Consider the following 17275-nt stretch of genomic DNA (forward strand, 5'->3'; position numbering starts at 1 on the left):
TTTTATAATAATTTATGTACAAAATTTAATATCAACTTATTGTCAAAATAGATGGGCGCGGCAACGCGCGCCATTATTGATCTAGTAGTATTATAAACATAGGTCCGAATTAACATGCATAGAAAACATGGGCCTGTAGATTTTGGAATAAACCAAAATTCGATGGATTAATTATTATGTAGGATTAACATGCGAAGAAAAACTAAATTACTAATTGGTTTTTTCTGATAGTCAATCTTAGATTATTTTGCGGGATTAACATGCGAGATCATTTAGCGCTTGTTTCCATTTAAGCGTGCAGTTTTGAAAATAAAAAAAATCTCATTCAATATATACTCTCTCTGTTTTTTTATGTATGCACTTCCAGTCATTAGATACCGTTTTCCATTTTCCATACAGAAAACGTTTGGAAACTGTGCGCCGGCCGAGCATTCGGCCGGTCGCACGGGAATCGGGGAATCCATCACTATCTTGTGGACAGCAACAACGCGCGCCCCTCCCCTTCCTCATCCATGTGCTCAGATGCGCAACTCCCTTCGATCACCAATGCTTGAGGGGACTGATCCACTAATTCCCGACGGCCATCTCTCACCGCAGTTGAAAAGGACAGCACGCGGCACGGAACCGGCAGCATGCCAAAATGCTTGAACCAGAGGTGCCCAACCATGGCGACTAGCGGAGCTGCAACCGCGACGCAGGGACAAGGCGGTGCCTGTGCTACAACCATGGACGCAAAATGCTACTTTCTTCATTTCGAATTACTTGTCACAGGTATGAATGTATCTAGATGTATTTTAATTCTAGATACATTCATTTCTGCGACGAGTAATTTGAAACGGAGGAAATACATCTAATAGATAAAAAAGCTTTAATCAAACTTTAGAACACATGAAAAGTTGCAATTGTAAATATAAAAAAGCTTCAACAGATTGAAAAATCTTCAGCCAGCCATTAAAGTACTTCACCAATCATTGTCCTTTTTAGCTGACTTGGATAGTGAAGTACTAGCCTCATGCCTAGCGCTTAATGCCTTCGACAGCATATCATAGCAAAGAAAGAAAGTGCATTGTACTTTCTCCAATCCTTTTTACTCTGCATATTAGATTTAGATCAAGTCAAACTTTACAAAGTTTAATTAAATATATATTAAAAGATATCAATATCCATCATACTAAATATATATCCCATGAAATAACATTTCGTAATGAATCTAACAAAATTGATTTGGCATCGTAAATGTTAATATTTTTTCTATAAATTCGGTCAAAATAGAGATGCTTTGACTTCAGACAAAACTTATATGCAGACTAAAAAAGACCGGAGGGAATACTGATATATGACGGCGGGGTACCTTAGAGCATCTCCACTAGGGCCCACAAGACGCCCCCCAAGCACCTTTTTTTAGCACCGGCGGGTAAAAACGTCCCAGCCAGGCCCCCAGGACATCGTTTTCGCCGGATTTTATGAAAATTAGCGCCGGCACGCCTACCCCGTACCCAGCCCGCCGGGGGGCAGCTGGGGACGCCGGCATTGCTTTTTGCAGGCGCTGCCCCACTTGCCAGCCCCTCTGTCTCCCCTCTCATCTCCTTTCTCTTTATTTCTTTATTCTTTCTCCTCTCTCCTCTCCTTTTTCCTTCCGCCACCTACCACCCACCATCGCGGACTCCTCCTCGCCGCCGCACGCCAGGGGGCGCGCCTCCGCAGCCTCCCCTCGCCCTCCCCTCACCGGCCACCGCGGCCCCGCTCCCGCCGGTGGCCGCCTTCCCTGCCGCGGCCTCCTCTCGCCCTCCCCTCGCCGATCGACTTGCCGCCCCCGCCGCCCACTCCCCCTCCGCGGCGCAGCACCAGGGGCCGGTGCTCTCGCTGGCGTTCCTCTCCAAGCTGCTCGACGCCGTGGACGCCCTCGCCAGGCCCCCTGCCGACCGCCTGGCCCCCGACCTACTCGACCGCTCCGTCAAGGCACTCGACGTGCTCAACGCGGTCTCCCTCGCGCTCGCCTCGCTCCGAAGCTCCCACCGCGCCGCGCTCACCGCCGCGTCCTGCTTCCTCGCCGCCGACGCGCTGCTGCTGCACCACCGAGGAGGCCTGGGACGCGCCGGGGAGGAAGCGGAAGGGCCCAGAGCTGGACGTCGCGAGGAGCATCGGCGGTAATGGTGGCAGCCCGTGGAGCTGCCCTCCTCCCTCGACGTGCTGCAGGAGCTCGGTTCGATGCCGGGGCCGGACGTGGCCTGGGGCGGGCGCGAACGGGACAGCCGTGGCCTGGACGGCGGGCGCAGCCTGGACGGCGGACGCGGCGGGCGAGGGCGCGGGCTCGCTGTGTCATTCCTCCCTTGAGGGTGGACACGGCTGGAAAGAAATTCATCCTTAAGCCAAAATTTCCGCCGGCAACCCCTTAAACGGCAAAAAAAATGCCTCTTGGAGGACACAACGGCTGGAGATGCCCTTACCAACAGACAACCGGCAACCGACCACCGGCAAACGTTATCTTCAAAGTGAGCCACAACCAAACTTAAGCATCACATACGGGGAATAATATATCATCATAATCATAGGGGGGTAGTACGTCTACACGTACGTACACATTGTGACGTCGTAGCGATAGTAGCCGAACTAAACTATTTACCAGTCCTAGTATCAAATAAATCTCTCATGCTTACGTAGAAGTTGACCGCCCATCACGCATCGGCGGCGGCGGCGGCGTCTTCATCCCAGATCCTTTGCAGACGGAGCATAACGCAGGCGACCAGAGCAGTGAAAGCCCACGCCAGCAAGGTAAGTACGCCGGAGGCCTTGTACCGCTCGCACGTCCCGGGATGCAGCCACGCGCAACGCCTCATGTTGTTCTGGACGAAGTCCTCCACGGCGAGGGAGCTCGACCCAGCAGCGGAAAGGAGGAGCATCATCACCTGCAATCCATGCATGCACGCACTCGTAGGTCGACAGATATGGTTGCGCGAGCCGGCGAGCACGAAAGAGAATACTACTGGACGGTACCCAGTCAGCGGCGACGAGCCCCATCATCTGCCAGCGGAAGGCCGGCAGCGGTTTCTGGAAGAAGACCTGCGCCGCGTCGTAGATCAGTCGCGCCGCGTTCAAGGCCAGCTCCGCCGCCAGGAGAGCTTTGAGGAATCTGCATGCCAAAGTGAAGTGGTGTTGGTTGAACAGATAGCTAGAAGAAGCCAGAGAGGTGGCATAGTAGCATACATGAACGTCGAGAACCAGAGGTCGCCTGCGAGCACAACGCAAGTCAAGGCCGCGGCCTGCAGAACGACCGCCATCATCCGGCAGACGAAAACTGTGGTGGCCAGTGGTCGTGGCGCCAGTGCCATCGATGCGTCGCTGGGGCAGAGGCCGCGATGATCCACTGGCTGGGCGTGAGATGGAGCCGTGAAGATGTGAAGTGTGGACTGTGCACAGCCTAATATATTGACAGCGCTCAGGTTGGCCGGGGAGTCGGGACTCAGGATTGCCTTTGGCCGGGGAGTCAGGACTCAGGAGTGCCTTCGTCCCGAAGAAATTTACTTGATGCTTCCTAGTGTGCTTTGCGCTACGCAGGACCTGGGGCCGCGCTTGCGCCCGCCTGCGCAAGTTGCGTCCTCGGGTTGCAAGGGCATGCCATCGGTGGGCCACAGGCGCAGCCACGACAGCGATGGCAGTGGCGGCTAGCGAAGGTCATGGAAGGACACGCTCCTCGGGCGAAGCCGCGGCAAGGAGCCGGCCGCGCCACGCCCCGCTTCTGTGCACCACCGCAGCCGCACCCCAACCTCGTGCCGTGGACATGGCCCCTCCAAGGACAGGCGCTCGGACCACGCCCCAGGGGGCGCCGCTCTGGGGGAGGGGCTGGATCAAGCCGCTCCCGCGGTGTGTCCTCCTCGCGCACGCATGCGACCTCTTCCAATCCGTTGCTCGCGCCTCCCCGGTCTCTGCCACAGGCTTCGGGCACTGTGCAGGATGACGACCCGGTGGTCGCTTTCTTCAACGGGGTCGACAAGGAGCTGGCGCTCCCGCCGAGGGTGGACACGAGGGCGGAGACAGTGGACAGGGCGACATCGGCCACCATGGACAGGCCGCTTAGCTTCACCGACCAGGCAGGCGCTGGCAGCGGCATCAACGACGACATCGACATGGGCTCTGTTGGGGAACATTGCAGAAAACAAAAATTTTCCTACGGTTTCATCAAGATCCATCTATGAGTTCATCTAGCAACGAGTGATCGGATTGCATCTACATACCTTTGTAGATCACGCGCGGAAGCGTTCAAAGAACGGGGATGAGGAAGTCGTACTCGACGTGATCCAAATCACCGGAGATCCTAGCGCCGAACGGACGGCACCTTCGTGTTCAACACACGTACGGTCAGCGTGACGTCTCCTCCTTCTTAATCCAGCAAGGGGGGGAGGAGAGGTTGATGAAGATCCAGCAGCACGACGGCGTGGTGGTGGATGCAGCAATCACCGCAGCAGGGCCTCGCCGTTCTTCTGCGAGAGGGAGAGGTGTAGCAGGGGAGAGGGAGGCGCCAAGAGTCAAGGGTGCGGCTGCCCCTCCCTCCCCCTTTATATAGGCTCCCCAAGGGGGCGCGCCGGCCCTAGGAGATGGGATCTCCTAGGGGGGCGGCGGCCAAGGGTGGAGTGGCCCCCAAGGCAAGTGGGGCGTCCCCCCCACCCTAGGGTTTCCAACCCTAGGCGCAGGGGGTGGGCCAAGGGGGGCGCACCAGCCCACTATGGGCTGGTTCCCCTCCCCACTTCAGCCCATGGGGCCCTCCGGGATGGGTGGTCCCACCCGGTGGACCCCCGGGACCCATCCGGTGGTCCCGGTATAATACCGGTGACCCCGAAACTCTCCCGATGGCCGAAACTGCACTTTCTATATATAATTCTTCACCTTCGGACCATTCCGGAACTCCTCGTGACGTCCGGGATCTCATCCGGGACTCCGAACAACTACTGCATATTCATATCTCTACAACCCTAGCGTCACCGAACCTTAAGTGTGTAGACCCTACGGGTTCGGGAGACATGTAGACATGACCGAGATGGCTCTCCGGTCAATAACCAACAGTGGGATCTGGATACTCATGTTGGCTCCCACATGCTCCTCGATGATCTCATCGGATGAACCACGATGTCGAGGATTCAAGCAACCCCGTATACAATTCCCTTTGTCAATCGGTACGTTACTTGCCCGAGATTCGATCGTCGGTATCCCAATACCTCGTTCAATCTTGTTACCGGCAAGTCACTTTACTCATACCGTAATGCATGATGCCGTGACCAAACACTTGGTCACTTTGAGCTCATTATGATGATGCATTACCGAGTGGGCTCAGAGATACCTCTCCGTCATACGGAGTGACAAATTCCAGTCTTGATCCGTGTCAACCCAACAGACACTTTCGGAGATACCCGTAGTATACCTTTATAGTCACCCAGTTACGTTGTGACGTTTGGTACACCCAATGCACTCCTACGGTATCCGGGAGTTACACGATCTCATGGTCTAAGGAAAAGATACTTGACATGGGAAAAACTCTAGCAAACGAACTATACGATCTTGTGCTATGTTTAGGATTGGGTCTTGTCCATCACATCATTCTCCTAATGATGTGATCTCGTTATCAATGACATCCAATGTCCATAGTCAGGAAACCATGACTATCTGTTGATCAACGAGCTAGTCAACTAGAGGCTTACTAGGGACATGTTGGTGTCTATGTATTCACACATGTATTACGATTTCCGGATAACACAATTATAGTATGAATAAAAGACAATTATCATGAACAAGGAAATATAATAATAATACTTTTATTATTGCCTCTAGGGCATATTTCCAACAGTCTCCCACTTGCACTAGAGTCAATAATCTAGTTACATTGTGATGAATCGAACACCCATGGAATTCTGGTGTTGATCATGTTTTGCTCTAGAGAGAGGTTTAGTCAACGGATCTGCTACATTCAGGTTCGTATGTACTTTATAAATATCTATGTCTCCATCTTGAACATTTTCACGAATGGAGTTGAAGCGACGCTTGATGTGCCTGGTCTTCTTATGAAACCTGGGCTCCTTGGCAAGTGCAATAGCTCCAGTGTTGTCACAGAAGAGTTTGATCGGCCCCGACGCATTGGGTATGACTCCTAGGTCGGTGATGAACTCCTTCACCCAAATTGCTTCATGCGCTGCCTCCGAGGCTGCCATGTACTCCGCTTCACATGTAGATCCTGCCACGACGCTCTGCTTGCAACTACACCAGCTTACTGCCCCACCATTCAAAATATACACGTATCCGGTTTGTGACTTAGAGTCATCCAGATCTGTGTCGAAGCTAGCGTCAACGTAACCCTTTACGATGAGCTCTTCATCACCTCCATAAACGAGAAATATTTCCTTAGTCCTTTTCAGGTACTTCAGGATATTCTTGACCGCTGTCCAGTGTTCCTTGCCGGGATTACTTTGGTACCTACCTACCAAACTTACGGCAAGGTTTACATCAGGTCTGGTACACAGCATGGCATACATAATAGAACCTATGGCTGAGGCATAGGGGATGACACTCATCTCTTCTATATCTTCTGCCGTGGTTGGACATTGAGCTGAGCTCAATTTCACACCTTGCAACACAGGCAAGAACCCCTTCTTAGACTGATCCATATTGAACTTCTTCAATATCTTATCAAGGTATGTGCTTTGTGAAAGACCTATGAGGCGTCTTGATCTATCTCTATAGATCTTGATGCCTAATATATAAGCAGCTTCTCCAAGGTCCTTCATTGAAAAACTCTTATTCAAGTAGGCCTTAATGCTGTCCAAAAGCTCTATATCATTTCCCATCAAAAGTATGTCATCTACATATAATATGAGAAATGCTACAGAGCTCCCACTCACTTTCTTGTAAATGCAGGCTTCTCCATAAGTCTGCATAAACCCAAACGCTTTGATCATCTCATCACAGCGAATATTCCAACTCCGAGATGCTTGCACCAGCCCATAAATCGAGCGTTGGAGCTTGCACACCTTGTCAGCATTCTTAGGATCGACAAAACCTTCCGGCTGCATCATATACAATTCTTCCTTAAGGAAACCATTTAGGAATGCCGTTTTGACGTCCATTTGCCATATCCCATAATCATAGAATGCGGCAATTGCTAACATGATTCGGACGGATTTTAGCTTCTCTACCGGTGAGAAAGTCTCATCGTAGTCAACCCCTTGAACTTGTCGATAACCCTTAGCGACAAGCCGAGCTTTATAGATGGTCACATTACCATCCGCGTCTGTCTTCTTCTTAAAGATCCATTTATTTTCTATGGCTCGCCGCTCAACGGGCAAGTCAGTCAAAGTCCATACTTCGTTTTCATACATGGATCCTATCTCGGATTTCATGGCTTCCAGCCATTTGTCGGAATCCGGGCCTGCCATCGCTTCTTCATAGTTCGAAGGTTCACCATTGTCTAACAACATGATTTCCAAGACAGGGTTGCCGTACCACTCTGGTGCGGAACGTGTCCTTGTGGACCTACGAAGTTCAGTAGCAACTTGATCTGAAGTTTCATGATCATCATCATTAACTTCCTCTCTAGTCGGTGCAGGCACCTCAGGAACATTTTCTTGAGTTGTGCCATTTTCCGGTTCAAGAGGTAATACTTCATCAAGTTCTACTTTCCTCCCACTTACTTCTTTCGAGAGAAACTCCTTCTCTAGAAAGGATCCATTCTTGGCAACAAAGATCTTGCCTTCAGATCTGAGGTAGAAGGTATACCCAATAGTTTCTTTAGGGTATCCTATGAAGACGCATTTTTCCGACTTGGGTTTGAGCTTTTCAGGTTGAAGTTTCTTGACATAAGCATCGCATCCCCAAACTTTTAGAAACGACAGCTTTGGTTTCTTCCCAAACCATAATTCATACAGTGTCGTCTCAACGGATTTCGACGGAGCCCTATTTAAAGTGAATGCGGCAGTCTCTAAAGCATAGCCCCAAAATGATAGTGGTAAATTGGTAAGAGACATCATAGATCGCACCATATCTAATAGAGTGCGATTACGACGTTCGGACACACCATTACGCTGAGGTGTTCCAGGCGGCGTGAGTTGTGAAACTATTCCACTTTTTCTTAAGTGTGTGCCAAATTCATGACTCAAGTATTCTCCTCCACGATCTGATCGCAAGAACTTGATTTTCCTGTCACGTTGATTCTCAACCTCACTCTGAAATTCCTTAAACCTTTCAAAGGTCTCAGACTTGTGTTTCATTAAGTAGACATACCCATATCTACTCAAGTCATCAGTGAGGGTGAGAACATAACGATAACCACCGCGAGCCTCAACACTCATTGGACCGCACACATCAGTATGTATGATTTCCAATAAGTTGGTTGCTCGCTCCATTTTTCCTGAGAACAGAGTCTTGGTCATTTTACCCATGAGGCATGGTTCGCACGTGTCAAATGATTCGTAATCAAGAGACTCTAAAAGTCCATCTGCATGGAGCTTCTTCATGCGTTTGACACCTATGTGACCAAAGCGGCAGTGCCACAAGTATGTGGGACTATCATTATCAACCTTACATCTTTTGGTACTCACACTATGAATATGTGTAGCATTACGCTCGAGATTCATTAAGAATAAACCATTCACCATCGGAGCATGACCATAAAACATATCTCTCATATAAATAGAACAACCATTATTCTCGGATTTAAATGAGTAGCCATCTCGTATTAAACGAGATCCTGATACAATGTTCATGCTCAAACTTGGCACTAAATAACAATTATTGAGGTTCAAAACTAATCCCGTAGGTAAATGTAGAGGTAGCGTGCCGACGGCGATCACATCGACCTTGGAACCATTCCCGACGTGCATCGTCACCTCATCCTTAGCCAGTCTCCGCTTATTCCGCAGCTCCCGCTTTGAGTTACAAATGTGAGCAACTGCACCGGTATCAAATACCCAGGAGCTACTACGAGTACTGGTAAGGTACACATCAATTACATGTATATCACATATACCTTTCGTTTTGCCGGCCTTCTTGTCCGCTAAGTATTTGGGGCAGTTCCGCTTCCAGTGACCACTTTCCTTGCAATAAAAGCACTCAGTCTCGGGCTTGGGTCCATTCTTTGGCTTCTTCTCGGCAGCTTGCTTGCCGGGCGCGGCAACTCCCTTGCCGTCCTTCTTGAAGTTCTTCTTACCCTTTCCTTTCTTGAACTTAGTGGTTTTATTCACCATCAACACTTGATGTTCCTTTTTGACTTCTACCTCTGCTGATTTCAGCATTGCAAATACTTCAGGAATGGTCTTTTCCATCCCCTGCATATTGAAGTTCATCACAAAGCTCTTGTAGCTCGGTGGAAGCGACTGAAGGATTCTGTCAATGACCGCGTCATCCGGGAGATTAACTCCCAGCTGAGTCAAGCGGTTATGTAACCCAGACATAGTGAGTATGTGCTCACTGATAGAATTGTTTTCCTCCATCTTACAGCTGAAGAACTTGTCGGAGACTTCATATCTCTCGACCCGGGCATGAGCTTGAAAAACCATTTTCAGCTCTTCGAACATCTCATATGCTCCGTGTCTCTCAAAACGCTTTTGGAGCCCCGGCTCTAAGCTGTAAAGCATGCCGCACTGAACGAGGAAGTAATCATCGGTACGTGTCTGCCAAGCGTTCATAACGTCTTGTTCTGCAGGGAGAGCAGGTGCTTCACCTAGCGGTGCTTGTAGGACATAATCTTTCTTGGCAGCTATGAGGATGATCCTCAGGTTCTGGACCCAGTCCGTATAGTTGCTGCCATCGTCTTTCAGCTTGGTTTTCTCTAGGAACGCGTTGAAGTTGAGGACAACGTTGGCCATTTGATCTACAATACATGTTGTAAAGATTTTAGACTAAGTTCATCTAATCAAATTATTCAATGAACTCCCACTTAGATAGACATCCCTCTAGTCATCTAAGTATAACATGATCCGAGTTAACTAGGCCGTGTCCGATCATCACGTGAGACGGACTAGTCAACATCGGTGAACATCTTCATGTTGATTGTATCTTCTATACGACTCATGCTCGACCTTTCGGTCTTCTGTGTTCCGAGGCCATGTCTGTACATGCTAGGCTCATCAAGTCAACCTAAGTGTTTGCATGTGTAAATCTGTCTTACACCCGTTGTATGTGAATGTTGGAATCTATCACACCCGATCATCACGTGGTGCTTCGAAACAACGAACTGTCGCAATGGTGCACAGTTAGGGGGAACACTTTCTTGAAATTATTATGAGGGATCATCTTATTTACTACCGTCGTTCTAAGTAAACAAGATGCATAAACATGATAAACATCACATGCAATCAAATAATAATAGTGACATGATATGGCCAATATCACATAGCTCCTTTGATCTCCATCTTGGGGCTCCATGATCATCTTGTCACCGGCATGACACCATGATATCCATCATCATGATCTCCATCATCGTGTCTCCATGAAGTTGCTCGCCAACTATTACTTCTACTACTATGGCTAACACGTTTAGCAATAAAGTAAAGTAATTTACATGGCGTTTCTCAATGACATGCAGGTCATACAAAAAATAAAGACAACTCCTATGGCTCCTGCCAGTTGTCATACTCATCGACATGCAAGTCGTGATTCCTATTACAATAGCATGAACATCTCATACATCACATATATATCATTCATCATTCATCACAACTTTGGCCATATCACATCACAGAACACTTGCTGCAAAAACAAGTTAGACGTCCTCTAATTGCTGTTGCAAGTTTTACGTGGCTGCAATAGGGTTCTAGCAAGAACGTTTTCTTACCTACGTGAAAGCCACAACGTGATTTGTCAACTTCTATTTACCCTTCATAAGGACCCTTTTCATCGAATCCGCTCCAACTAAAGTGGGAGAGACAGACACCCGCCAGCCACCTTATGCAACTAGTGCATGTCAGTCGGTGGAACCGGTCTCACGTAAGCGTACGTGTAAGGTTGGTCCGGGCCGCTTCATCCCACAATACTGCTGAAGAAAAATAAGACTAGTAGCGGCAAGAAAGTTGACAACATCTACGCCCACAAAAAATTGTGTTCTACTCGTGCAAAGAGAACTACACATAGACCTAGCTCATGATGCCACTGTTGGGGAACGTTGCAGAAAACAAAAATTTTCCTACGGTTTCACCAAGATCCATCTATGAGTTCATCTAGCAACGAGTGATCGGATTGCATCTACATACCTTTGTAGATCATGCGCGGAAGCGTTCAAAGAACGGGGATGAGGAAGTCGTACTCGACGTGATCCAAATCACAGGAGATCCTAGCGCCGAACGGACGGCACCTCCGTGTTCAACACACGTACGGTCAGCGTGACGTCTCCTCCTTCTTGATCTAGCAAGGGGGGGGAGGAGAGGTTGATGAAGATCCAGCAGCACAACGGCGTGGTGGTGGATGCAGCAGTCACCGCAGCAGGGTTTCGCCGTTCTTCTGCGAGAGGGAGAGGTGTAGCAGGGGAGAGGGAGGCGCCAAGAGTCAAGGGTGCGGCTGCCCCTCCCTCCCCCCTTTATATAGGCTCCCCAAGGGGGGGCTCCGCCCTAGGATTTGGGATCTCCTAGGGGGGCGGCGGCCAAGGGTGGAGTGGCCCCCAAGGCAAGTGGGGCGCCCCCCCACCCTAGGGTTTCCAACCCTAGGCGCAGGGGGTGGGCCAAGGGGGGCGCACCAGCCCACTATGGGCTGGTTCCCCTCCCCACTTCATCCCATGGGCCCCTCTGGGATGGGTGGTCCCACCCGGTGGACCCCCGGGACCCATCCGGTGGTCCCGGTATAATACCGGTGACCCCGAAACTCTCCCGATGGCCGAAACTGCACTTCTTATATATAATTCTTCACCTCTGGACCATTCTAGAACTCCTCGTGACGTCCGGGATCTCATCCGGGACTCCGAACAACTTTCGGGTTACTGCATATTCATATCTCTACAACCCTAGCGTCACCGAACCTTAAGTGTGTAGACCCTACGGGTTCGGGAGACATGTAGACATGACCGAGATGGCTCTCCGGTCAATAACCAACAGCGGGATCTGGATACCCATGTTGGCTCCCACATGCTCCTCGATGATCTCATCGGATGAACCACGATGTCGATGATTCAAGCAACCCCGTATACAATTCCCTTTGTCAATCGGTACGTTACTTGCCCGAGATTCGATCGTCGGTATCCCAATACCTCGTTCAATCTCGTTACCGGCAAGTCACTTTACTCATACCGTAATGCATGATCCCGTGACCAGACACTTGGTCACTTTGATCTCATTATGATGATGCATTACCGAGTGGGCCCAGAGATACCTCTCCGTCATACAGAGTGACAAATCCCAGTCTTGATCCGTGTCAACCCAACAGACACTTTCGGAGATACCCGTAGTATACCTTTATAGTCACCCAGTTACGTTGTGATGTTTGGTACACCCAATGCACTCCTACGGTATCCGGGAGTTACACGATCTCATGGTCTAAGGAAAAGATACTTGACATTGGAAAAACTCTAGCAAACGAACTATACGATCTTGTGCTATGTTTAGGATTGGGTCTTGTCCATCACATCATTCTCCTAATGATGTGATCTCGTTATCAATGACATCCAATGTCCATAGTCAGGAAACCATGACTATCTGTTGATCAACGAGCTAGTCAACTAGAGGCTTACTAGGGACATGTTGGTGTCTATGTATTCACACATGTATTACGATTTCTGGATAACACAATTATAGCATGAATAAAAGACAATTATCATGAACAAGGAAATATAATAATAATCCTTTTATTATTTCCTCTAGGGCATATTTCCAACAGGCCCGGCCCTGTCGCTCGCCCGCCACACTCCCAGGCCGTCCACCACCCACTCCATGCAGCTCGGCGTGGTGACCTCCCAGGTGTGTCACCTATAGATTGCCGACGCGAACGGGGAGGGTGACGCGTGCCAGCTGTTTGTCAACACCGCGCCATCCGCGCTGGGCAAGCCTCCCGCCCGCGCCAAGACGGCTTCCCGCTCTAGGCCTACCGCGGCGCCGTCTCGCTAGAGCGCCCGTCAGGCGAAAAACCCATCCACCATTTCGGTCAGCCAGCGGGCAACGCTCCGCATCGTCCACGGGCTCGGCATCCTCGGGCCCAAAGATACCATGACGGCCATGGCGGTGGAGGCGCTGATCCGCCGGTTCGACGAGCCCCTGTCTGACTCCGACATCAAGGCCATTGCAAAGCTCACCAACCTCGACGCCGCGGCGCTCAAGATAGCCGCGGGCATGAACGGTCTAGACGGAGAGGCCTCGCTGGCCACCACCTCTCCATGTTAGTGTTTCCTAATGGTATCAGTCTCCGGCGACCCCATGCACTAGGCTGGGTTGAGTTAGGTTTCATCATGCATTGTAATAGTATAGGCCTCCTTAGTGAGCGAGGTGTAGTTGTTCACTGACGGAATTTGGGGCCTGTTGGTGGCCGCCGGTGAGCCCCCGGCCCGATGGTGGTGTACCCGTGTTTAACTTCAAGTAGTACTAGTTGTCGGATCTATCTTTTGTTTCCCCATGAGTGATACAAACTTCCCGATAATGAGCTGGAATGTACGGGGTTTGAACTCGCCGGCCCGGCGAGAAGTAGTTCTGGAGACGGCGGAGGCACATAGACTCTCCATCCTCTGCCTACAGGAAACAAAGATCGATGAATGGACCAGGGCACTAGTTAGGGAAACTGGAGGAGCGCGGCTCGCCGACTGCGTCGTCCTCCCCACCGCGGGCATGAGGGGCGGCGTCGCAATCTTCTGGGACAAGAATCGAGTAGAGGTGCTATCGCATGCCATCGGCTGCTTCTCCATTACCGCCAAGATCACCATCATCGCTAGCGGTGCTACGTTCTGGCTGACGACAGTCTATGGGCCGGTCGACGACAGTAGTAAGGATGATTTCCTGGCCGAGCTAGCGCAGGCTACTCCGCCCTCAAACGACCCCTGGCTCATCAACGGTGACTTCAACCTGATCTACGAGGCGCGCGACAAAAGCAACACCAACATAAACCGTAGGATCATGGGAAAATTTCATGTTGCGATCGACGTGGCAGGGCTGAAGGAGATCAAGTGCAAGAACTGAAGATTCACGTGGAGCAACGAGCGCGCGTCTCCAACCCTAGTTAGCATAGATAAATTCTTTTGTACCATGGCCTGGGCCTCCATGTTTCCCTCCTACCTTCTCCACGCCGCATCCACCTCGTGTTCGGACCACTGCCCGTTGCTGCTGTCGGAGGCGGCGGCCCCTCGCCGCACGGCTCGCTTCCGCTTCGAGTCCTTTTGGCCGAGATTTCCTCGTTTCCACACTATGGTGCAGAGGGCGTGGGATCGCCCGGTCGCCTCTAGCTGTGCTTTCAAGAGAATCAGGACAAAGCTCACGCGAGTGGCCCGAGACCTGAAGATTTGGGCTAGGGGCTTCTTCAATGAGACAAAGCTTCAAATGCATATCGCAATCGAGATCGTGCTACGCCTCGACATAGCTCAGGAGAGTAGGCAGCTGACAGTAGATGAGCTCCAGCTGCGGAAAAGGCTCAAGATGCGAGTCCTTGGACTCGCCGCCATCGAGAGGGCGCGTAAGAGACAGGCCTCGCACGTCACCTGGCTACGCGTGGGCGACGCCAGGATGGCGTTCTTCCAGGCAAAAATCAACTCACGGCACCAAAAAAACTTCATCCATGCCCTTCACACCAGAGACTCCATCGTCACCTCCCACGGCGACAAGGAGCGAATCATTCATGAGCATTTCCGATCCTCGCTGGGCACAAAACCGCCTCGCAGCCGAACCATCAACTGGGAGGCCATTCACCTACCGTCCGTGTCCACAGCCAGCCTCGAAAACCCCTTCACCGAGGATGAGGTATGGGCGGCGATCTGCAAATCTCCGCAAGAGAAGGCCCCGGGGCCGGACGACTTCAATGGCACTTTCTTCCGCTCGTGCCGGTCCATCATCAAGACCGACGTCATGGCCGTCTTCCACCAATTCTACAATCTCTCAGGCGGTGACATGGCGGCGATCAACAATGCTACAATCATTCTCCTGCCAAAAAAGGATGGGGCAACGGAGATCACACACTTCAGGCCCATCAGCTTGATCCATTCAATAACCAAGCTCATCTCCAAGGTTCTCTCGATTAGATTGGCGTCAGTCATTGGCTCCATCATCTCACAGGCGCAAATGGCATTCCTAAGGTCGAAGTGCATCCACGACAGCTTTCTCTTCGTTCAGAACTCCGTCCGCGCCCTTCACCGTCGCAAAACGCCGGGCCTGCTAGTAAAATTAGACATAGCAAAGGCATTCGACACCGTCTCCTGGGATTACCTGCTGGAATTACTCCAACAGCTAGGGTTTAGTGCGCGCTGGCGGGACTGGGTGGCTCGGCTACTCGTCGCGGCTTCTTCGGCGGTCTCTCTCAATGGTTCTGTCGGCCCAATCATCCTCCATCACCGTGGGTTGCGCGAGGGAGACCCGCTCTCCCTATTCCTCTTCATTTTGGCCATCGACCCACTGCACCACCTCATCACGGCGGCGGTAGACCAGTAGCTGTTGCATCTCCTCCCAGGTCGCGACCTGGCGCTTCGTGTAAGCCTCTACGCAGACGACGCGATTATCTTCATAAACCCTAGACGAGAAGAGGTAGACTCCCTGCTGCTCATCCTTAGTGATTTCGGCGAGGCAACGGGGCTCTGTATTAACCCAGCCAAATCCACGGTCTCGCTGATCCGTTGCGAGAACATCAACGTCGAGGAGGTGCTACAGGGTTTTGCAGGCTCCATCACCCCCTTCCCCATCAAATACCTTGGGTTGACGGTCTTGACGGGATGCCTGCGCTTGGTTCACCTCCAGTTCATCATCGACAGGATCAAGGCAAGGCTTGCGGGCTGGAAGGGAAAGCTGCTACCGATGGCCGGCCGCCGTGTCCTCGTCAGATGTGTGCTGAGTGCCATGCCAACCTTCATCCTCACCGTCCTTCGTGTCCCACAAAAAATTCTCAAAGAGATCGACAAGTGTAGATGTCGTTTCCTCTGGTGCCAGGACGACGAGGTTTCTAGCGCCAACTGCAAAGTCAACTGGCCAGCGGTTTGCGCCCCGACGGAGCACGGTGACCGGGGCATCCCAGACCTGCAGCGTTTTGGCAGAGCGCTACGGCTGCGCTGGCTCTGGACTGCCTGGCACCACCCGGAGCGGCCTTGGGTGGGCACCAAGCTGCCTTGCGACGGCGCGGACAAGGCGCTCTTCGCGGCCTCCACCAGCGTTGCGATCAGCGACGGGGCTCGGGCCTCTTTCTGGCTCTCTCCATGGATCAGCCAGGGCTGCCTCTCGCAACAGTTCCCAAGGCTGTTTAGCTACTCGCGGCGCAAGAACAGATTGGTGCGGGAGGCCCTAAGAGACGACACGTGGATCCGCGACCTCGCCCACGGCGACAACCGCCACCTCCTGCCGGATGCCCTCACCCTTCATCGTCTACTCCAGGGGACGGACGCGCAGCTGCAGCCAGGAGTGCCGGATGATCTATCGTGGAGTAGAGCGAGCTCAGGAAAGTACACAGCGAGGTCGGCCTACCTGGCACAGTTCCAGGGGAGAACAATGACCCCTTTCCACCGGCTGGTTTGGAAGGCCTGGGCGCCGGGCAAAATCAAGATCTTTGCCTAGTTGCTTCTCCAGGACCGGCTATGGTGCAATGACAGACTACAACGGCGGGGCTGGGCAAACGCTTATTTCTGCCAGCTCTGCGTCAGAAACCTGGAGTCGTCGCACCATCTCTTTTGGAGTTGCCAGGAAACCGGACGTGTGTGGGCCGAGCTGGGACTATGGCACAGCTGCTCGGCCCTCACCCCAGTCGAGAGCTGGCGCCATGACAGCTCCACCGCAATCGTGCAAGGCATCCTGGAGCAGACCCCGCACTGATGGCGAAAGGGAGTGCGGACGCTATGCTGGCTTGCTTGCTAGGAGATTTGGCGGGAGAGAAACAACAACACTTTCAGGCAGCAACTACCGTGCGTGGCGGGTATCATCAAGCGCATACGAGAAAGCATCGAGCTATGGTGAACCACAAGAGCTGCATGCTTAGAGAGCCCCTTCGGGGACCCCCCGTGAGAGATAAACCCACTCTTGTTGCTAGGGTTTTTGGCCGTGTGTGGCACTTCCAAAACCCTAAACCTTTGATCCTAGGATCCTCACCACCTTTGTTGTTTTTCCGTTGCTTTCTGCTATGATCAATGAAAACGCCAACA

At 51.7% G+C, this 17275-nt stretch overlaps 1 protein-coding gene across 2 annotated transcripts; it reads right to left on the minus strand.

Annotated features, from left to right (window-relative positions):
* Positions 1-2521: 2521 nt before the first annotated feature.
* LOC125517135 lies at positions 2522-3440 on the minus strand. 2 transcript variants are annotated; one of them, XM_048682323.1, is made up of 3 exons: positions 3205-3440; positions 2995-3130; positions 2522-2906 (listed from the first exon to the last, which is right to left on the minus strand). In XM_048682323.1, the coding sequence occupies exons 1-3, from the start codon at positions 3327-3329 to the stop codon at positions 2676-2678; spliced, it is 492 nt and encodes a 163-aa protein (XP_048538280.1). In that variant the 5' UTR covers positions 3330-3440; the 3' UTR covers positions 2522-2675. The 2 variants fall into 2 exon arrangements, with proteins under 2 accessions (XP_048538280.1, XP_048538278.1); XM_048682321.1 differs by having other exon boundaries at positions 2522-3130.
* Positions 3441-17275: the final 13835 nt, after the last annotated feature.

Source organism: Triticum urartu, chromosome 6 (assembly GCF_003073215.2).
Source record: "Triticum urartu cultivar G1812 chromosome 6, Tu2.1, whole genome shotgun sequence".
Lineage (NCBI taxonomy): Eukaryota > Viridiplantae > Streptophyta > Magnoliopsida > Poales > Poaceae > Triticum > Triticum urartu.